Here is a 20,399-nt window from a genome sequence, read left to right as displayed (position 1 = left end):
CAGCAGAACATCAACACAATACTGGGGCTCTCAGAGCAGTTTCCTCAAATGTAGTGACTTATATCCTTGATATCACAGGGGAAAGGTAGGGTCACCACAGATCAATCAGAGATGTTGCAGAGGAAAATTTTTAAGCACTAAATAGCAAAATGGAAATCGAATAATGTGTAGATGACATTCTTTAATTCGGGATCACCAGGGATAAAAAGGCCAGTGCAGATTCACCCCAGATTTGAAGATTTGTGAGCTCCATTCCCGGAATTCCCAATTGTCTCTTCTAGTAGCCCCAGGATTTATTCATGACCAAGACTGCATGTTTATCACTGGGTAATTAATACTCTATTCAAGATAGCCAAGGTGGGTGTTTCATTAGAGCAACTTATTTGTATTGATGATCTCTCAGCAACATTGCAACAGAGAGGAAATGTGTCATCTGAACATGTCCAAAGAGAAGCAATTGTCTTGGGTGTGGAAGTAACAATAGATTGGCTTATCTCCATCTTGAGCAACTCTGCATCCAGTCTAAGGAGGATGTAGCTGTTTTTTTTTTAAATGTAAATAGCAGTATGGAATCAGGGGCTATCTGGATTGGAGGATAAGAGGTTGATCTTTTCTATGTTTGCCCCACTTTTATTATTTAGCTGTTTCTTCCCCACCCAAGGGTTGCTCTTCTAGGGAAAACATGCCTGTGCCAATACAATGCCTGCATACTCTCGGAATACTGTTGTGTGCATGAATCAACAGTAGAAAAAGAATTCCTATAAGGCATAGGAGAAGATGTACATTTAGCATAGCTTAGGAACTTCTGGATGTCTTTGAAATAAAATAGTTCAAAATGATCTTTAAAAGAATAATGTAATCCAGTGTCCTGATTGGCTCGTTGGGAGACTTCGAGCATCTTTGGGCATAGCTCCTCCCTGCTTTCCTCAACAGACAGAATGAGATCATAGAGTTAGGCAGAACTCTCAAAAGTAGTTTATCTTCGCAAGAAAACTGTCTTATTCTTTAAAGCAGTTCTGCAGAGGCAAACCCAGATTTGCCACCGGTCCTCCCCAAACCTCCCTCTCAGCTCATCCTGAGAGGGGTCTCACAGCCTGTCTGCAAAAGAGTTGCACTCTGGGCTCCCAACCAAGAGTTTTAGAACCACTAAGGTATCGGTTACCATCTACAATGAAGGAAGCCCTAACTGGAGAGAGACTGGTTGTTCTGCCTTACAGTTTGTTAGTGGCAAGTAATAATGATGAAAATGTCTCATTCTGCCTATCTGTGGAATTTAATTGTCTTTGGTATATTTTGTGCCTCATTATCCACATGGTACAGAGCAGGGGTAGTCAACCTGTGGTCCTCCAGATGTCCATGGACTACAATTCCCATGAGCCCCTGCCAGCAAACATCTGGAGGACCACAAGTTGACTAGCCCTGGTATAGAGAAAAGCGAGTTAAGTGTGTCCAAATAAATACAATACAGTGGTAAGCAGGGCCAAGTGTCCATGGTAAGAAAAGCGCCTTCAACTCAAAGCCAACATATGGCGACCTCAGAGGGTTTTCGAGGGAAGGGGCGTCCAAAGGTGGCTTCCCATTGCCTGCCTCTGCACAGTGACTCTGGACTTCCTGTGGCCTCCCACTCAAATACTAACTGGGGCTTAGCTTCCAAGAACTGCTGAGATAGACCTAGTCAGGGCTGCCCAGGTGACAGTTCAGCATACATAAACCCACTGGTTGATTCAAGTGGGTCGCCGTGTTGATCTGAAGTAGCACAATAAAAATTGAGTCCAGCGGCAGTAATTGTTTAGGTGGGTAGCCGTGTTGGCCTGATGCAGCACAACAAAGTTTGAGCCCAGTGTCACCTTTAAGACCAACCGAGTTTCATTCAAGTTATAAGCTTGAATGTATGTGTATTTGAAAGCTTATGCCTTGAATAAAACTTTGTTGTCTTAGAAGGTGCCACTGGACTAAAACGTTGTTCCACAGTAACTTGCATCCAAGTGGTCCTCTCCCGCCCTCTAGAGGATCAATTTTATAAAAAGCTGCTCTAGATCTCCCAAATGCCAAGTTAATTGCTATTAGTTCTGCAGCTTTTTCGATTATATGCAGTAACCAGGGATGCATACTTCATATATACCCTGCCTTTCTCTCCAATGGGGATCCAAAAGTAGTTTACATAGAATTATAGCATTGGAAGGGACCTCCTGGGTCATCTAGTCCAACCCCCTGTACTATGCAGGACACTCACAACCCTTTTGCCCATCCACTATAACCTGCCACCCCCTTGAACCTTCACAGAATCAGATGGCTATCCAGCCTCTGTTTAAGTATGTCCAAGGTTGGCAGCACCTCCCGAGGAAGCCTGTTCCACTGAAAAACCACTCTGTCAAGAACTTCTTCCGGATGTTTAGACAGAATTTTTTTTTTACATTAAACTCATCCCATTGGTTCCCATCATTTCCCTCTTCTGTTTTATCCTCACAAAACCTGTGAGGTCGTTTAAGCAGAGAGTGAGTGTGGGTCAAGGTCAACCAGTAAGCTTCTTGTGTCTCCCAGATTGTAATCTGAAACTCTGTCCACTGTACTACTCTGATCCATAGTGTACTATTGTTACAAGAAGTTTCTGTACAATTCATGGAATTCTTCTTCTAGCTTTCTTCAAAGAATTTGTGTTTGTAAGCTTGCCTTGAGCTCTGTGATGAAGAAAGGTGGCTAATAAGCAGTTTAAATTAAGAAATCATAAAAACCTTGCAAAATGAACATTAAAATCAGAAAAGAAATAGAGACCAGATGAATGCTGAACACAAACAAAAGTGACCTCTACAGCAATCCGGCATCAAACGCATGTGCTTTCTGCACTGCCATCTCATACAGCTAGTTGGTTGTAAATAGCCACTGAAGGGTAAACAGGGCCAGTCCAGCAAATTCAGGAGAAGAAATAGGATGGTGTCTAACTATATGAATCCCTTTTGTTTCTGTAAGTACATTGCAAATATATAGACTTAGGCTAGTCAGTTTCCACCAAGCCTACTTCACAGGGTTATTGTGAGGACACAACAAATCCAGGAAAATAACTGACTTGCCTTAGAGGAAGGATAGGATTTAAAATGTACTTTTTATAATGTTGTTATATTATGATGAATGTGTGCAAGGTTGTTCTCTGGAGAGGAAGTCTCTGGGTCCCCACTTTGAAAGGGGCCCACCAATTATATCAAGCTACTACAAAAAAATTGAGCCTTCCTTTTGGATTTAGCTAATTTAATAATCGGGCTTAACATTTTCATCCATGACACATTTTTGCTTTTTCCCCATCAGCATTCAATTTCTGTATTAACAATCACAGATACAAAAAAAAATATTGGGTACCTTATAAAAAAAAACACTGCCATTCAACTCTGCACATTTTCAGACAAGGAACTTTGTACAGGCTCAGAGGCACCATACTTCTTGAAAGACAGTAATAAAAATCCGTTAGGTTTCTGTGTAGCCGCTTTTATTGTTGTCATACTATGAATCTGTTATGGTGGCTCCTGGGAATTGTAGTCCATGGACATCTGGAGGGCCGCAGTTTGACTACCCCTGTCATAGGGTGTCTGTTGTGGGGACAGGAAAGGGAAGGCGACTGTAAGAGGGCAGTCCTCGCTCTTGCAACGAACCCGTAAGGCGGGTGAAACCAGTTCAAGCTTCCTAACGGCGAGCTGAACTCGGTTTCCCCATTATCACAGCCCATATCCCAAACCTGGTGCGTACCCTGTCCCGCTGCAGCCGGCTCTCCCACTAGTACTGCTGAAAAGGGACGGCGGGAAAAGGGACGGCCCCGGCAGCATGCATGCATGGGGGAAGGGTTCAGTGGAAGGCGCAGCCCATCCCCCCTGCGCGGAGGCTGGCCACGGGCCGGCAAGCAAAGCCAGGCGAGGCGGGTTGCTGCATGCACTTGCAACCGGAGCCCTCCTGCCCGCGGGCGCGAGGGGGCGGCCACGTGACGTGACGAGCGGGCGCGTCCCTGGACAGAGGCGTGTCACGTGGTAACCTGGGACCACCCAGCCCCGCCGCGGTAAGAGGCTACGGTTCTTTTGCCTGCAGTTCGGGTTTCCGGGTTGCGTGCGAAGCCTTTGCTCTCTGCGGAGACCTACCGAGTCAGACCTGATGAAGTTTTGCGGGGCGGTGACTCGGAAACGACACTCAGTGACAGCCTGGGCGGTGTGACGGCTAGACGGCTTTGGGAAAGTGGGTTCAGGTCCCCAGCTCTCCCAACACCTTGGCCCAGCCGGTGTCCCACTTGGGTACGATGCCTACCTCCCAGGGTTGTTGTAAGGAAAAGGGGGGATGCCACACCCTGAGGGTCTTACGGTTCTGTAAATCGCACTCCCTTTGCATTGCAAACTGCAAATCAGTCATTTTGACTTCAGGTGTAGTTCACAAAAACATTGGAGAAACAAAACTGTCCGGGTTAGAAATTCATAGCAGCCCCTTTTCCAGCCATGAAAGGAAATAATTCAGAGAGACGAGCTGCTTGCCCATCCATCTCCACCCAAGCGTGGAAGCAACCCTGCGAGAGACAAGCTGTGCTGGCCACTTATCTTGCCCTGAGACCAGAGCGTTAGATTCCGGACGTTTAGCCGAAAATTCTTTTAATTTCAACCGAGAGTCAAGGCTCCCTTCATCAGAGGAGCATCGAGGCCCGCTTGATTAGCGCAGAGGGGCCATGAGCGGTCCAAGAGGACAAGGCCCGGTTCGCAGGGAAACCAGCCTCGGCGGCGCACCCAACCACACCGGAAATCATGCCGCCTTTTTTTTCTACCGCTACGCCCGCCCACAGGACGCGAGGGCTCGCTCTCGCTCACGTGACCGTCCGGGAAGCGGGTTGGCTGGCGTGCGCGATGACGTCGCCGGTGACGCCAGGCGGCGAGCGAAGAGGGCGTGGCCCGCGGTCGGCGCTGTCAAGCGGAGCTCGGCGTCGCGAGAGGGACGGCTGTCCGGGCGCTGGCAGGTAAAGGAGCGGCCTGAGGGGAGGGCGGGGAGGTCGCGAGCGCCAACCGCCGCCGGGAGGGGGGAGGAGGAGGAGCGCGGCCCCCCCTGGCCAGGCCGGCGCGCGGGACGGTGGCCGCCGTGGGCCGCTAAGTGCCGGGGCCGGAGTGTCCTTGGGAGCGGGAGGACGGGTGGGCCGGAGTCCCCATGCGGCTGGCGCGGAGCCCCGCTGGGTGGGGAGGGAGCCCAACCGACCGCTCTCCCTCCTTCCCGCGCCCCCTTGACGCCCTCGTGTTTAGCAACAGTTGTCCGGAACTGACAATGGACGAAAGGGGGGAGAGAGCCGGCCGCCAGGGCTGGGCAGGGCAGAGGGAGCCGCAGCAGTCTTCCCTGGCTGGAACCGGCTCCCACCGCCCCCGAGCCGCCGCAGCAAGGGGGTCCTGGCCTCCCCTCCTCCTCCGGGCTTGCTTTCCTCGGGTGCCGGCTTCCAGGTCTTGAGGGTCACGTTTTCCTCGGTCTAGATCGGCCATTCTCAAGCCTTGCTGGGCCAGGGGACTTTGAGGAGCTGTTCTCAGGTTGCAAGGACCCCTGCAGTAGGCCAGCCACTTGCACAATGAGCTAGGTTCGAAAAGGTCTAAGGGTAAGAGTGAGCTGGTGCTTGCACTCGAAAGCTCACGCCTTCAACAAATCTTTGCTGGCTATACTCGGTGTACCTTGTTTTATATACACATGAGACAGATTTTCAGAACATTTGACAGAGGGAAGCATCTGTGTTCATTTCAGTATTCTGCATCTGGCTGGTGCCAGGAGGGTAGGATGAGTCCCTGTGGCTGAGGGTAACCATTCTGTTTTCCTTTTGTTTCCTATTCTGTGTTTCTTCTGGTATTTACTTTCACTTTTCAAAGTAGGGCTTTTCCTATATCCTCCTTTCTTCCTGCTGTGATGGAGCTGTTCTGGTCTAAATTTTAATCAAATAATAAAGAAAATTGGAGCCTATTGCCCCAGCTGTGACTACTTCGTACAAAGCCCTGCTCCCATCACCACCAATCTGAGTGCCTCTAATCCATTCTTATAGTGTTTTCAGCAAGATCTTGATGTCATCTTCAGAAATGGCAGAGGGCACAGGCTGCTGGGGGTAAAGGAAGGTGATAAAAAGGGGATGTGATTGAAAGGCCAAGAACTAGGGGACTTGAAAAGCTCTGAAGGAGGGACAGTACAGGAGAAACACATCAGCACATGTTGTTTCACCCATAGGTAACATATTGGAGAGTGCTTATATAGTGTGCTTTGTAAATAATTACTATGTTCTGAATTCAAGATCCTCTTTGGATATTGCTGCTTGTCCCATACTATTGCTGCTTGTACCAGTTTTTCAGCAGTAGAGAGAAACCCAATTCGTTCCATGCTACAGTACAAATTGCCAACAAGCTTCCAAAATACTTCATGTGTACTCAGACCTATTGAGATCTTTGTCATGCAGGCTTATCAACTGAGATGCTCTTTCCACCTTCAGCAGAAATATTTCCACCATTTCTATGTGCATATTCTGCGGCTAGAGTATGCTCAGTTAATTTAGCAAGACTTGCTCTGATGTCTTGTTTTCTTCCTGTTATGTGGCTCCAGTTATTGCATATAAACAAATGCAGGGCTTTCAGGAATGTTTCCTGCTAGCCTTAGCAGGTACCTTAAGATTAGAAATGTTGATTATACAAAACTGAACTAAGTTATAGCTTGCAGGCAGTATCCATTATATATAATGATTGTTGTTAATAGTATACAACTGGCCTATAATGACTCAGTATAATGTGTATGTCCTGCCTGAGCAGATACACCCGGACGTGGAATGTTTAACTTGTGACACAAGCAGTTATGCTCTGACCTGAATAGCCTAGGCTAGCCGCATCTCATCAGATCTCGGAAGCCAAGGAGAGTCGCCCCTGGTTAATATTTGGAAGGGAATATACCAAGGAAGGCCAGGGTTGTGATGCACAGCCAAGCAATGACAAACCGTCTTGAAACGTCTCTTGCCTTGAAAATCCTGCAGGGTTGCCGTAAGTCACCTGCAACTTGATGACAAATAAATAAAAGTAGTTGTGCTTCATACCATATGTTAAACATAAATTTGCTCTAGATTAAAGTAATTCTTTGCAGGCTGAACAGTTGAAGTCCCTCGCATATGTTGTAAGGCACATTTTACAAGAAACTTCTTGTAAGACACATTTGCTAGTTATTGGCCTGCAGAAAAGAACTTAGTTGCAGATTGAATTGGGCACATCTGGAAGTAAAACCATAAATACATGAAACTACATGTGAAGCAACCACTTCTCTCTGTAGGAGTGGTTCCATACATTATGTTCCAGTCACAATTGCTGTGACTATATTTTTTACTGCAGAGACTGAAATGTGAACAACATATATTTTTCTGGATGTTCATATTCCCATATTTTCTGCTGGAAAATTCCACTGTACCCGTAACAGTTGTGCTTCCTGAGCAGAACAAATTTTGAGTCCCTGTGGCACCTTTAAGACCAACGAAGTTTTATTCAAGGTCTGGATTCAAAATTTGTTCCACTGCTTCAGACCAATACAGCTACCACTTGAAAGTAACTTAAGTTGGATAGGAGCAGGGGAATCATGATTTTGCCATAAATTAAGAATTTCTTGACATCTCCCCACTATTTAGTTACTATTGAGAAATATATGGGGGGGTGTACATACACACACATACACACATATACATATATAATGTTTAGTGTAAAATGATAAAAGAATGGCTGTTTCCATCCTTTGGGATGCTAGCTGAAGACAACTTAGGGTTGGGTTGCTGGTCAGTAGGCTGATAATTATTTGACCTTGCATAATAGCAGATACTCAGTGAAACCAAAGTCACTCTTATGTAAGTGGCTGACTACTTTTTTTTTAATTGCATTGGGTGTCATCAGCTATAAATAACGAGCAACAATCTTTTCCTCCGTAGGACAGCAGAAATCAGGTCACACATGAGCTCTCTCATTTTTATTTAGGAGCAATGCAGGGTCCGGGAAGGCCCTTGAAACAACCAGGTTCCAAGTACTGCCAGGTCAGCTGGCAGTTGGGTGCAAGAGGGGCTTCTGCATGATTTAGTGCTCTGTAATAGCTTTGAAGAGTTGGCTGCTGAAGTCTTCTAGAAGATCCCAAACCTTGACAACGGGGCTGGCTCATTCAAGACCAGTCCGAACAACAGCCATGCCATAAGGCTTTTATTATGATCAGTTAAAAGTTGCACAATGATACATTCCGTAGCTTTGGGATTTCAGGCTGGATATTAAACAAATAACAAGAAATCACAAAAATTGTTGTCAGTAAAGAATACAGCGGGAATCCTGTCTGAAAGACGTAATAGTTCTAAAATTATGATGCATAAAGCTATTTGGGTGCCAGACATGATGTAAATGACTATGGTATAATAGCCACATTCAGAAAATAGAAATTCCCATATTAATTCTGTGCATTATGAATAGCAATAGCCACTTAGCACTCTTCAAATAGGGTAATCACCAGAGCAGCTGCTCTAAACCGTTTTACCATTGAGAAACCCCAGAAACATTATCCAGGCTTTGAGAAACCACAGAAGTGATTCCAACAGGCTACTCCATCCTGCCATGCCCCTGGAAGTCACTTGTCACCAAAACTGCCATCACCCAATCACTACCACCAAATGTAACATGACCAGGCCACTCCCACAGCACAGGAAGTGACATTTTTTTCATATGATTTGTGAACAGAACTATACTCTGACCTGGCTACCAGTTTGCTCCTTTTTATCAAAGGGAGCCTGCAGAAACACAGCTGGGACAGGCCTATCCTGCTCCGTCACCTCCACATGCACCCCAACTCCAGAAACAGGGCCAAAGGAGGCCTATGCTGTTCCATTGCTCCCTCCCTCACAGTTGAGTTAAAATGAGAGTATTTACTTCTCTGGACTCCAGTCATTACCACATGCAATGAGCTTTGGCCAGCAGGATTCATATGGCCAGGACCCCTTCGTTTCCCACCCCATCCACGCCCATCATTGGCCATTGGGGGTGGGGTCGACATGACTACTTATGGTCATATCACCTGATATAAAACCCTGGTTGAGAAAGCCTGCGCTAGTGATTTTCTCTTGTTTAAATAACTCTGAAAGCTGTTTAGAGCTGAAGTGATAGGATGCAGTTGAAGAAACGTCATGGATAAAAACTCTTGAATTGAGAGGACCAGTGATGGCTGGTCTGTCAAGGAAGCATGTTGTGCTTGTTGGTAACTAAACTGACTGTTTTGTTTGTGCATCTTTAGCATTGCTTTAAAAGAAACCTCATTCTTATTCTCTCAGACTTTGAACTGCCCTTCCTTACTTGATAAAGAACTAGTTCTCTCCATATAAAGGTAAAGGTATCCCCTGCGCAAGCACCGGGTCATGTCTGACCCTTGGAGTGACGCCCTCCAGTGTTTTCTTGGCAGACTCAATACGGGGTGGCCTTGCCAGTGCCTTCCCCAGTCATTACCGTTTGCTACTTATAAGAAGGCTCTAATATTACTAACAATGCAATCCTAAGCAGACTTACACCTCTACAAATCTACTGAAGTCAGTTGGCTTAGAAAGGTAAAATTCTGATCAGGACTTCACTTCTAGTAGCATAATGAAGTTCATTTAACTAGTTTTTAAGCAGAAACTTTTCAGATATTCTTACCACCCAGAAGGATTTCGTGGGAGAGGCAGTCCCTAGTTGTCCTTTTATGTGCACACCTGCTGGTAGGTCTTTCAGTTCTTTCAATAACTTGAGGTCTTCTTGTTGCAAACTGCATCCTCTCTTCTTCGGACCATAAACCTTTTTTTTAAAATCCTTCTTCTCCATCCTTTAACGAAATTCCTTACCATGCAGATTTTCTATCATAGCGACTTATTTCTCAAGCATGTGCCCTTTTTGGAAGACATTATGCAATAATGCCTTTTCATGTATGTAAGAAGGTAGAATTTAAAGCTTAGGCAAATTACCAGTTGGGATAAATGAGCTGCAAGAGTAATTGGCAGGGGCTAAGGTAGGTGCCTGATGCCTTTGATCTGATTCCTTTCATCGGGACCTTATCTCTGGAATTGGTGAAGCATGTGGACTATCTTTCACCATTCTGTTTAAAAGAATTCTAGTTGCTCTGTTCTCACTAGGTCTCCTTAATGAAATCTGTAGTCATATTTGGACTGTTACCAGAATGCTACCATGCTTACTCATTTTCTCCTGTTCAACAGATATGTAGCACAGTTAAAGGCTTCCTGGTTTGGGAAGTATTCAGTCTTCCTAGGGACCTGGAAAGTGGGTGTTATAGAACAGTGATCCCCAACCCCCGCTCTGAAGACCGGGACCGGTCCGTGGATCAGTCGGTACCGGGCCGCGGCTCCTCTTCGTCCTCCTCCCTGGCTGCTGCCTCGGGGGCTGCCCTGCCACTCTGCCGCCGGCTCAACTTTGGTGCTCTCCAGCAGCCGCCATAGCAGGGGCTCCCCCTCGGTGTGGCACTGCGCAGCTGCCATGTCAGCGCCCCCCAGTGGGTGGCGGGAAGTCAGGGGCACCGGCAGGAAAGCAAGTGGAGCAGGGGCTCAGGCGGCAACATCCCTCAGCAAAAGACTACCCCCCCCCCCAGGACCTCAGTAAAATTGTCAAGCGTTGACCGGCCCCTGGTGATAAAAAGGTTGGGGACCACTGTCATAGAATTCACCTTTGTGAGGAGGAAGGAAATACCAGTTTGCCCTCTTGTCCTCATTAGGACATTGTGACAGATGGGGGGTTTCTGAAACCAGAAAGCTGTGAGCTGTGTGGCACCAATGAGGGGAAGGAGGAGACAGCATATAAGCACAGCAAAAAGCCAAATTCTTTTTCCTTGCAAACAGAGGTTTGTTTGTTTGTATCTGAATGCAGCTTTAACAAATAGTTCTGTGGTCTGACTCAAAGGGATTAGATGGGTCTGCAGTTCTTAGACAGAATTAGGTCCTGTGTAATTACTTTGCAGCCAGAATTGACTTCAAGGGTGGGGAAATACGGTACTGATCACGCTTGTTAGTTTTTGCTCAATAGGAAAAATGTAAAAGGTAATGTCTCCAATATTGGTTTATACAGTTGGACTTTTATAAATCGTCCAGTAACATTGGGCAACATATTGAGCTTGCTGGTTTCATCTGAGATTGGTCAGGAAGCTATTTTATTTATTTAATTTATTTTACTTAATTTGTACCCCAACTTTCCCAGATTCTTTAGCTATTGTATCATACTGCCTGTAGATTAGAATCTAGTCTCTTATAGGAAGTGGTTGTTTTTGTTTTTATTCTACAAGTTACAGACTTCCTTGGCTGTTCTATTTTTCCAACATCCTGTGTTAGCGTAACTTCCATGTTGCAGTTCCCTAAGTTACTATTTAAGGAAGATTACTGATAGAAAATATCTTAGTTTGCAGTGAAGTTATCTGAAGTGTTAAAGGTGAAGGTATCCCCTGTGCAAGCACCGGGTCATGTCTGACCCTTGGGGTGACGCCCTCTAGCGTTTTCATGGCAGACTCAATACGGGGTGGTTTGCCAGTGCCTTCCCCAGCCATTACCGTTTACCCCCCAGCAAGCTGGGTACTCATTTTACCGACCTCGGAAGAATGGAAGGCTGAGTCAACCTTGAGCCAGCTGCTGGGATTGAACTCCCAGCCTCATGGGCAGAGCTTTCAGACTGCATGTCTGCTGCCTTACCACTCTGCGCCACAAGAGGCTCATATTCTGTTACGTTACCTTAATTCTTGCATGATAACTTTTTTTGAAGAAGCTATTAGTGTAAGTCTTTGGGGGGGAGACAGCAGAGAGCTTTTTAAAAGAAATAAATCTTCACAGCTAATTTGCATCCAATTTTGACCTTCTTTGACACTTTTGACCTCTACAAACATTGGTATATTTAGCTGTAGAAAAAATCAGGCTTTGTCAGGAAGAAGGGACTGAGTTTTATAGTAGTTGTTGGTTAAAGTATAATTCTGGTTAATCCAGTACTCTGTGTACTTTAGCATACATTAAATCGAAGAAGCTGATTTTCCAAAGTGTGACATTTTAATTACTCTGCTGGTTCATGCAGGGAACAACCATGCTTATGCCGCAAAATTGTATATAGTCATTTGATCCATTTATATAGTCATTTGATCTATATAGTCATTTGATTTATATAGTTCCTTTGCTGGGAAAATTCAGACTAGCACCGGGAGAAAAATTTGGTAACTGCTTCTGCACTACTACAGGGATATATTGCCTGTGTAAAAATCTTGGGTTCAGTTGCTGGCAACTCCAGTTAAGATGGCCCTGGGATAATATCTGCCTACAACCTATAATAATTGATGCCAGTGAGACCAAACAGTGCTGGTGTAGAGGAATCAATACCTCTGATTTATATTCAGTGAGACAACATGATCGACCACAATTGGAAAAATGTGCTGACCTGGTCTGGTCAAGTGGGATTTGTCTCAGGTTACACCTGGGCAACATTTGCCACAGTTTATTTCAAAAGAGGGATTAAATGTTATCATTTAGCTTTGTAGTTTCCAACTGTCTGGGCTTTGTCCGGGGCCATTGATTTCAATTAGTTTCACCAACAGTGTGTTCTTCACAATCTAGCAGTCAAACTACTGAAGCATTCACTGCATCGTTTATCAGGCACAGTTCAGAAGAGCTCGGCTCTGCAATAGATTGTGGCCGTCATTCCTTTTGCAACAGCATCAGGTTTTGACTTGTTCCACCTAAGTAGCTGGTAAGTGAGGTAGAAATAAGCTATGGAAGCAAACGGTAGAAATCAGATACAATTGCATCCTTGCAATTTGTGAATTTTTCTTCAGTAACTAAGTTCTTCTTTCTTTCCCTACAGGAGCCTGTCTGTTGCTGCAGAACAAAAATGTTTCACTTAAGGACTTGTGCTACTAAATTGAGGCCTCTGACAGCCTCGCAGACTGTTAAGACAATTTCTCAAAACAAGCCAGCAGCACCAAGGACGTTTCAACAAATCAGGTGCTATAGTGCGCCTGTTGCTGCTGAGCCATTTTTGAGTGGGACTAGTTCGAACTATGTGGAGGAAATGTACTATGCTTGGTTGGAAAATCCCAAAAGTGTACATAAGGTAAGGAGCAGCCTCTCTACGAGAGCTTTCTCTCACATGCTGGTGTGCAAATACGAGCACTGTTTTTTTCAGGTAAGTACAGGTATTCTCAGTGTGGAGTCCAGCTGGCCAAGGATCCTGGAGTTGTTATGAATCCACTCAGCTTGCAAAAACGAAAAGCCTTTGATTGACAGAGGACAACACTCCTGTGATAGTCGACCCTGGAATTCATTTGGCAAGTTTATAGCTGCTTCCTCTGAGGAATGATTTCCTGGCTTCGGCATGGATACCAATGAAGAGGAGCTGCATCTTGAGGGTGTCCATTGAAGAACTGCTGTTGATTATCCCGTTTGCAGTAACTGGAATTGGCCCTTTTGGATAGGAAAGAGGCTGTAAGATTGGCTCTACCATTATGTAAATGCAGTCGACGTTCAAAGTCTGGCAGCTTTAAGTTCTGGGTTTCTGTTTTAACTTTGGTCATATCTGTTTACTTGGCAGTTCAGGGTTTACTATAACCGGTAGTGGCTTGTATTGTCCAGTGGTACTTCAGGGATGACCTTGATGGGGGGTATCTTTGCTTTCTGCTGTGATAAAATTACATGTGACTGTGTTTGCTGCAGTGAGTTTGAAACAACAACAAAGTCCTGACCTGTAAGTCATTTAGGACTTCAATGGGATTGAAGCCATAGATACACATTTCTCTTAAGCCATGGACTGTCAATAAGGGATACCACCTGAACATTCCTGCCATGGTAGCAATAAGTGCTTGTAATTACACTTAGGATATATAGATTTTTGGCAAAACAGAATCCTGGCTTAGCTCTGTGGTGCAGACAGTGTCAACATATCTGGAGAAATGTTTTAGTTTGGAAGATGGCAGAGCCTTACCTCTGGGGGGATTCCCCCTTATATTTCTTAATCTGCACACCATGGCCTCCCATCACTATTAGAGATGTGACAGCAATAACTGAAAATCCTTATAGATCTCCATAGATTGAAAATACTGTTGAGTGTCTTAAACTCAGCCAAGAACAGGCAACAGCTGAATTAATGCAAAATAGGAAATGGCTGAAAAGCCAACAGCAAATAAAACCTTGGATTGCAAAGAGAACCTCTCCTTTTGTGATAAAGACTTTGCCTGCTGCTCAGACAGAGAAAGAACCGTGCTGATCTCCCTTACGAAGCTTAAGGAGTTTCTTAAAGGTGGTACAACAGCCGTTTCATGGTTGCTGTCAGTGTTATCTCAGGAGATGGAGTGTACAAATAAAAGTCTTGAAGGATAATCTTGGCACGTAGGCAAGCTTGGGAAGGAGGAGTTGGCAGCTCTTTGGATATCTCCTTCCCCTCCCAGACTTTCTAGCCTGGCCTCAGTAGTCAAAACCAGCACTTTGAATTTTTCTGAGAAACAAGCTGCAAGCCAGTGAAAGCCTCATAGTATTTTGCAGGGATTGCCAAACTGTGGCTCTCTGGATATAAATGGAGTACTGTTGCTGGCACGGGCTCATGAGAATTGTAGTCCATGGACACTTGGAATTGCCATAGTCTGGCCACCCCCTAGTATAGTATGTTATGTGCTTATTAAAACATGTTCTGGTTAATAACCTAAGAAATGTATTCTAAAGGTTCCTAAGTAATGTATTCTAAAAGATTCCAAAAACCATGCTTGATAAATTTTAGAAGTGGAGCCTAGATGTTACTGGAAGATGGGTGGCTGAGATAAGATCACTCCTTTCCAGAAGAAGCTGCAGCGGGCAAACCAGCTGAACGTGGGGGAAGACAGTCCACACCGTGGAAGCTGCTTGCCGAGTTAAAAACAGTTCTCAAGCTTTTGCTGCATAATCCAGCATTAAACAAACTTTTCAAAACTGCCATGTTTAGAAAAATGGAGGGTCAAATGCAAATTGTGTTGGTCTTAAAGGTGCCACTGATCCCAAAATTTGTTCTGCTGCTTCAGACCACCACTTACTTCCCATCGGAAGTTATACAGTAGTTCTGCCAAAGTTTGCCCACTTCTGATTTCTCTGCTGTCTGCAGGATGTCTCGGTGGGATCTCTCTTGCAGAGGCAGTCAGCATGCAAAACTAGTACCGACATAGGTTTTCTGTAAACGTGAACATGGAGATTTTGTATGATCATCTTTTCTCTTGTGAACAGTGCTAAAATGTTGGGTAAGCTTATTTCAACCTTACAAAGTCATCTTTTTAATCTAATGGGTCCAAACCGTGTGTTTGGAAAACCGCAAACGTGAAGTAAACCAAGCTGATGCTTGTGGAAAAAATGGGTGAATCTGCTGATGGCAGCCCAAAATCTATTGCACAGACTTTTGAGAGAGTAAACTAGGGAAAGTAATGCAGGAGCTGGATCTTTTTGTTTGTTTTGGCGTTAGGGCTGGTCTAGCAGAAAGTAAAGTGAGATCTGCTCAGGTGACAGTTTCAGATTAAGAGCAGCAAACAGCTGCGGAACACAGACGCTGTAATCCCGGACCATTTAAAGATCTTTTTCATATTCCTTTTAGCTGTATTAATCTTGACTGGATACTTACTGTAAGAACACACTGAAATTCTCAGAAAGTAAAATTCTCCAGGTGAAATTCTATATGGATTCATATGAATACATGGTTCAAAGTGCATGGCTTTATTACAGCCGTTCAAAGCCATGAAAGTTTGTTTTGAAAGATTTATGAAATTCAACGCAGAGCTAGGCAGTATGACTCCTAGGGGAAAACATGACCTTCTTGCTGATGTCTCCCACAAACATGCGAAGCATGCATAAACACAGGTATTTGATGGGTGTACCATTATTTCAGAATCCAGTGCAGCAGCTGGGCTTCCTGTATATAGCTCTACCATGAATTCCTTCGTTTACTGGGATTCTGCCACCCAAGGCATGAGCAATATGGAGCAGTTTAATAAGAGCTTGGCCACACAGTTTCAAGAGTTATTAGTGAAGGTGCAAGCTGGAATTTATAGACTGTACGTTTCAACTCCACATGTAAAGCAGTCTGCAGTTGCATTTGTTTGTCTTCCCAAGCTATTTTCAAGCTCACTGAACTATTTGACCGCTGTGCTTCCATGGAGCACTAAAGTTGCTCTTGTCCTTGTCCCACCTCGGGCCTGGCCTCCTGCCAAACCTTCCTTCAACCTGATAAAGGGATGGTGTTGTCTTGGTAACTGTCCTGCTCTGCCCTAAGCCAGCTGATCCGGTTTATGTGCCAGTGCGCACCGACCTTCAAATGGTCACCTGGCTTTCACTTTTTTCTTATCTCAACAAGCTGGAGTTATTTCCTCTCAGAAGTTTAGAAAGTCTTTGTGCTAGTGCAGCTCTCCTGACTTGTGAACCCTCGGCAAGTCAAAGTTCAGAAAGCTCAGGAGTTCCCAGTCGATTCTAATTATGCTGTGACATGCTAGGTCTTATAGCCAAGGGCCTTTCCCAAAGGTATGTTTAATTTCAGAGATGCAGGACAGAATATATGTCCCCCCTGAAAGGTAAGAAACGAATGCCTCTGGAAATGGGTCTGGTAGGTACTTCTTTGGCCCAGTTGGGTCTGAGAATCTAGTTGATCATCCTCGAGTGTTGAAACTAGGTAGCCCACCTAACCACTGTTATACCCTACTACAGAGGTAGTCAATCTGTGGTCCTCCAGATGTCCATGCACTACAGTTCCCATGACCCCCTGCCAGCAAACGCTGGCAGGGGCTCATAGGAATTGTAGTCCATGGACATCCGGAGGACCACAGGTTGACTACCCCTGCCCTACTAAGCCCTATTGACATCTGTGATCTTAGATGAGTGTAATGCAAAGAGGCAGCTGCAGTCCATTTTTACCAGCACACTTTGCTGCGTATACCTATGGCAGCTGATTTTTAATCTAGAAATATTTTCCTCTGTGGTTATTTGCAAGAGTATCTTACTCTTTCTTTACTTCAGCCAGCATGGCATTGCAGTGAGTGTGTCAGACTAGGATCTGGAAGATCCCAGTTTGGGTCCCCGCTCTGTCAAGGAAGCTTGCTGGGTGACCGTGTCCCATTCAAACACTCTCAGCCTACTCCACTTCACAGGTTATCCTGAGGATGAAATGAAGGGGGGGGGGGATGATGTAAGTCATTCTGGGCCCCCACTGGGGAGAAAAGCAGAAGTAATGAAGTTAATAACAAAATGTTTGAATGGCTTGCCTTGCTCACTTAGGCTCAAGGCAGATGACAAAATATTTTATAATTGGGGTCTGGAGCGCCACAAGCTAAGTTTAGCTATTGTTAGCATGAACTTATACTCCATCAAGAGATTTCTTAATAAGTTGAAATTGGTCCTTAAATATAAAAACCATTGTCCCTTGAAAAAACTCTAAGGCGAAATGTGTCAGGACTTGTGTGAAATAATAAGAATAAAGAATTACCGTATTTGCCGGCGTATAAAACAACCCCCCCCAACATTTCGACTCAAAATATAGAGTTTGTTACGTTACATTACAGTACTATGGGCCACTATGGGTCTATCCCAACTGAAGTGCACCTGACTTATAGGACGACACCCCCCCCCCCACTTGGAGGCATGTTTTTCAGGGGCTAAAAGTCGTCTTATACACCAGCAAATACTGTAACTGAAGAGAGAAGACTCTATATAAGTCCAGTTTGGATATTTTATTGCCATATTGGTTTCCCAGTGCATCTATTTTTTTCTAAAAATATTTTATAAAGCAATGCAATCGGAACACGGCCTAAGGTGTGACATCTAGCGCAGAAAGTTTATTTCAAAAGTATGACAGTGTAGTAAAAGCATGGTAATATATACCATAAACTTTGTAATAGACTGCAATCCGATTGCCTTATAAAAGTGACCTCTCAGTCTATTCCGTTATACTACAGGTCTGTAGGCAAACATACCTGTGTTTGTTTATGAAGCTGGCTCATAAAATAGAATACTAAACTGCCTGATTATCAACATATATATATATATATATGTATATAAGCATGTGGACTACAAAGAGAGCAGAAGATTTCATTGGGCGGTGGCTTTTAATTTAAACTGAAGTGTCACTCAGCAGCATAGCTTCTTCAGTAAGGACCAAATGTCAGTCACTGAGAACAGGTTTAAACAGACTGTTTGCAATTTGGTATTTGTTTCCTTGATGGCTTCATCTTCCTCCTGTGCTGCCTGCCCCATGCAAAATAGTTACTGAGGAGCTACTGAATATGTATTATTTTGCAACGGTGATAGGAAGGGATGGTTTTGCTTTCTGAGAATCGCCATAAAGTAGATTTATGCCCAGCCAAGATCAAGGGAGCCAAAGCCTGCAGAAAAAACAAGGGGAATATGAGGAAGATCTGGGTTAGTGCTATGAATGTGAGCTTGTTTACGATAAGAAATGGAAAGTCAGACAAGGGGAATTGTCCACTGAAATGATTTATTGATCGCTGCAGTAGAAATTTCCCCTTTTGACTGGTACCTGCTTTTCTTATACCCTTCCATATCTCTGTGTCCCTTTCTGCAAAGGTGAGTCAGGTGGTGACCTGGGCTTTTTTGGTGGTGACGTGTCACCTTCAGAATGCCCTGATTGAAGCTTAACTGACTCCCACCTTAGTTTCCTGTTGGCACCGGCCTAAATTATTTCTTTGAAGCCTGGGTTCATTTCTTAGCTGGTCTGATTTTTAGCTTTAGGATTATTTATTGAATGCAATATACCAATGTGGGCAAATCAGTGTTTGTTTTATGCTTGTTTGGATTTATTTATCATTTTAGAATCATAGAATTGTAGAGTAGGAGGGGATTTCCAGGGTCATCTAGTCCAACCCACCACACAATATAGTTGTGAGCTGCAGGTCTCCAAGGAGGTGATTGTGATGGACCGGAGGCTATCTTGCCCCAGGAAACAGCCACTTACTTAAGCCTATGGGAGAGCAGCTTCAGCATCACCTTTCAGAAGGGGGTTTAATATTGGACGGAAACATAGCAGGAGGTTAATTCAGGAGAACACAGAGGGAGTTGAGTTCTGCCCCAAGAAGAGAGCAGTTAGAATTTAGGTCTGTCTCAGAAGAAGAGCAGATAGAGTGAAGGGTAGCTCTGCCTGGTAGTGTGGCGGAGTGGTTTAGCTCTGCCTCAGAGAGATTGCTAGGCCAGTCTCTGGTAATGAACAGATCTTATACCATTTATTCATATCCTAGATGCTCCCTACTTGGCTAAATCTTCCAGTGCAGTGAATAGGTTGAGCACTCATGAAATTAAAAGGCATTTCCTTTGGAAACTGATGATGTTGCAAATTATGAGTGAGGAAGGAAAGAGCTTCGCCACAGTGTCAGTACAGTAGACATAAACCTACATATAATGGATTGGATGCAACTAGCTTTTCTTCCAGGCAAAAAAGAATCAGGCAGAAAGAATCATAAGACCACTAGGCACAAAATCCATGTGGGATAGAGGCTATAGAGTAGGGGGAGGAAACTGGGTGATACTGAGTGGAAAAGCTGGCTGTATCCCAGCCAGTGTATTCACATGAAGTCAGATATTTCTTGCAGTGAAAAACCTGAGTATACTTGATGTCACTACAGTCAATGAGGCAACCATGTGGTTTAGGCTCACTTGGTGGAGGGTGGAGTTTTTCATTTGGTTTCCAGGCATGGTCACATCGATGTGTGATTATCTCATACATTTTAGTCCTATAATGACTATGAGCAGAAGATCTAGAGCATCAGGAAGGTAGACTGCCCCATCTACTAAATGGAGGTGCAACTGGGTTGCCATCCACCCTCATTACTTCGCTTTCTCTGTAAGTTATAATGAGAGGCACGTACCTTTTTATAGCAATTTATTTATAATTGGATTTATATCCCACCTCTCTAGACTAGGTCATCTCAAGATGGCTTACAAAACTAAAACAGTATAGCCCATAAAACTCCATAAAATGTTAAAAGCAACAAATTCCATATAACAACCATATAACAACACAGATGGCGGTAAAAACAATTGCCCTCTAGTCCAGTCAGTTGTTACAATCTTCTGTTGCATCTACATAAACCGATCTCACTCAAGCTCAGATCTTCCGTGCCAGATGTTCAGTGCTTATTGTTGGGCAGGACCCCAGTTCATAACTCCGGGCATTCTCCTAGCCTCAACCAAATGCCCGGTGGAAATCCTCCATCTTACAGGCCCTGCAGAACCTTGTTAGCTCCGTCAGGGCCCTTAGCATTTCTGGGAGCTCATTCCAGCAGGGCTGAAAAGCCCAGGTGAATGTTCCAGGGGCCATTAATTTACAAAATTAATCTTATCTGTGTTATTCTAGATTTATGCCAGGGTCATGTAGGGGTAATCTCTGCCAAAGGAATTTCTAAGTTTT

The 20,399-nt window shown here is 44.5% G+C and overlaps 1 protein-coding gene across 8 annotated transcripts in view; it reads left to right on the top strand.

Annotated features, from left to right (window-relative positions):
* The first annotated feature begins 4,826 nt into the window (after positions 1 to 4,826).
* OGDH (oxoglutarate dehydrogenase) overlaps positions 4,827 to 20,399 on the top strand; it is a 60,451-nt gene continuing 44,878 nt past the window's right edge. For all 8 annotated transcript variants that reach the window (XM_077306904.1, XM_077306902.1, XM_077306899.1 and 5 more), the window contains exons 1-2: positions 4,827 to 4,975; positions 12,846 to 13,094. In XM_077306904.1, the coding sequence (XP_077163019.1) occupies positions 12,873 to 13,094 (222 nt within the window). In that variant the 5' untranslated portion in view covers positions 4,827 to 4,975; positions 12,846 to 12,872. The remainder of the gene's footprint in view (positions 4,976 to 12,845; positions 13,095 to 20,399) is intronic.

The sequence above is a fragment of the Paroedura picta genome, chromosome 12 (genome assembly GCF_049243985.1).
Source record: "Paroedura picta isolate Pp20150507F chromosome 12, Ppicta_v3.0, whole genome shotgun sequence".
Lineage (NCBI taxonomy): Eukaryota > Metazoa > Chordata > Lepidosauria > Squamata > Gekkonidae > Paroedura > Paroedura picta.
This window is presented reverse-complemented; position numbering and strand designations above follow the sequence as displayed.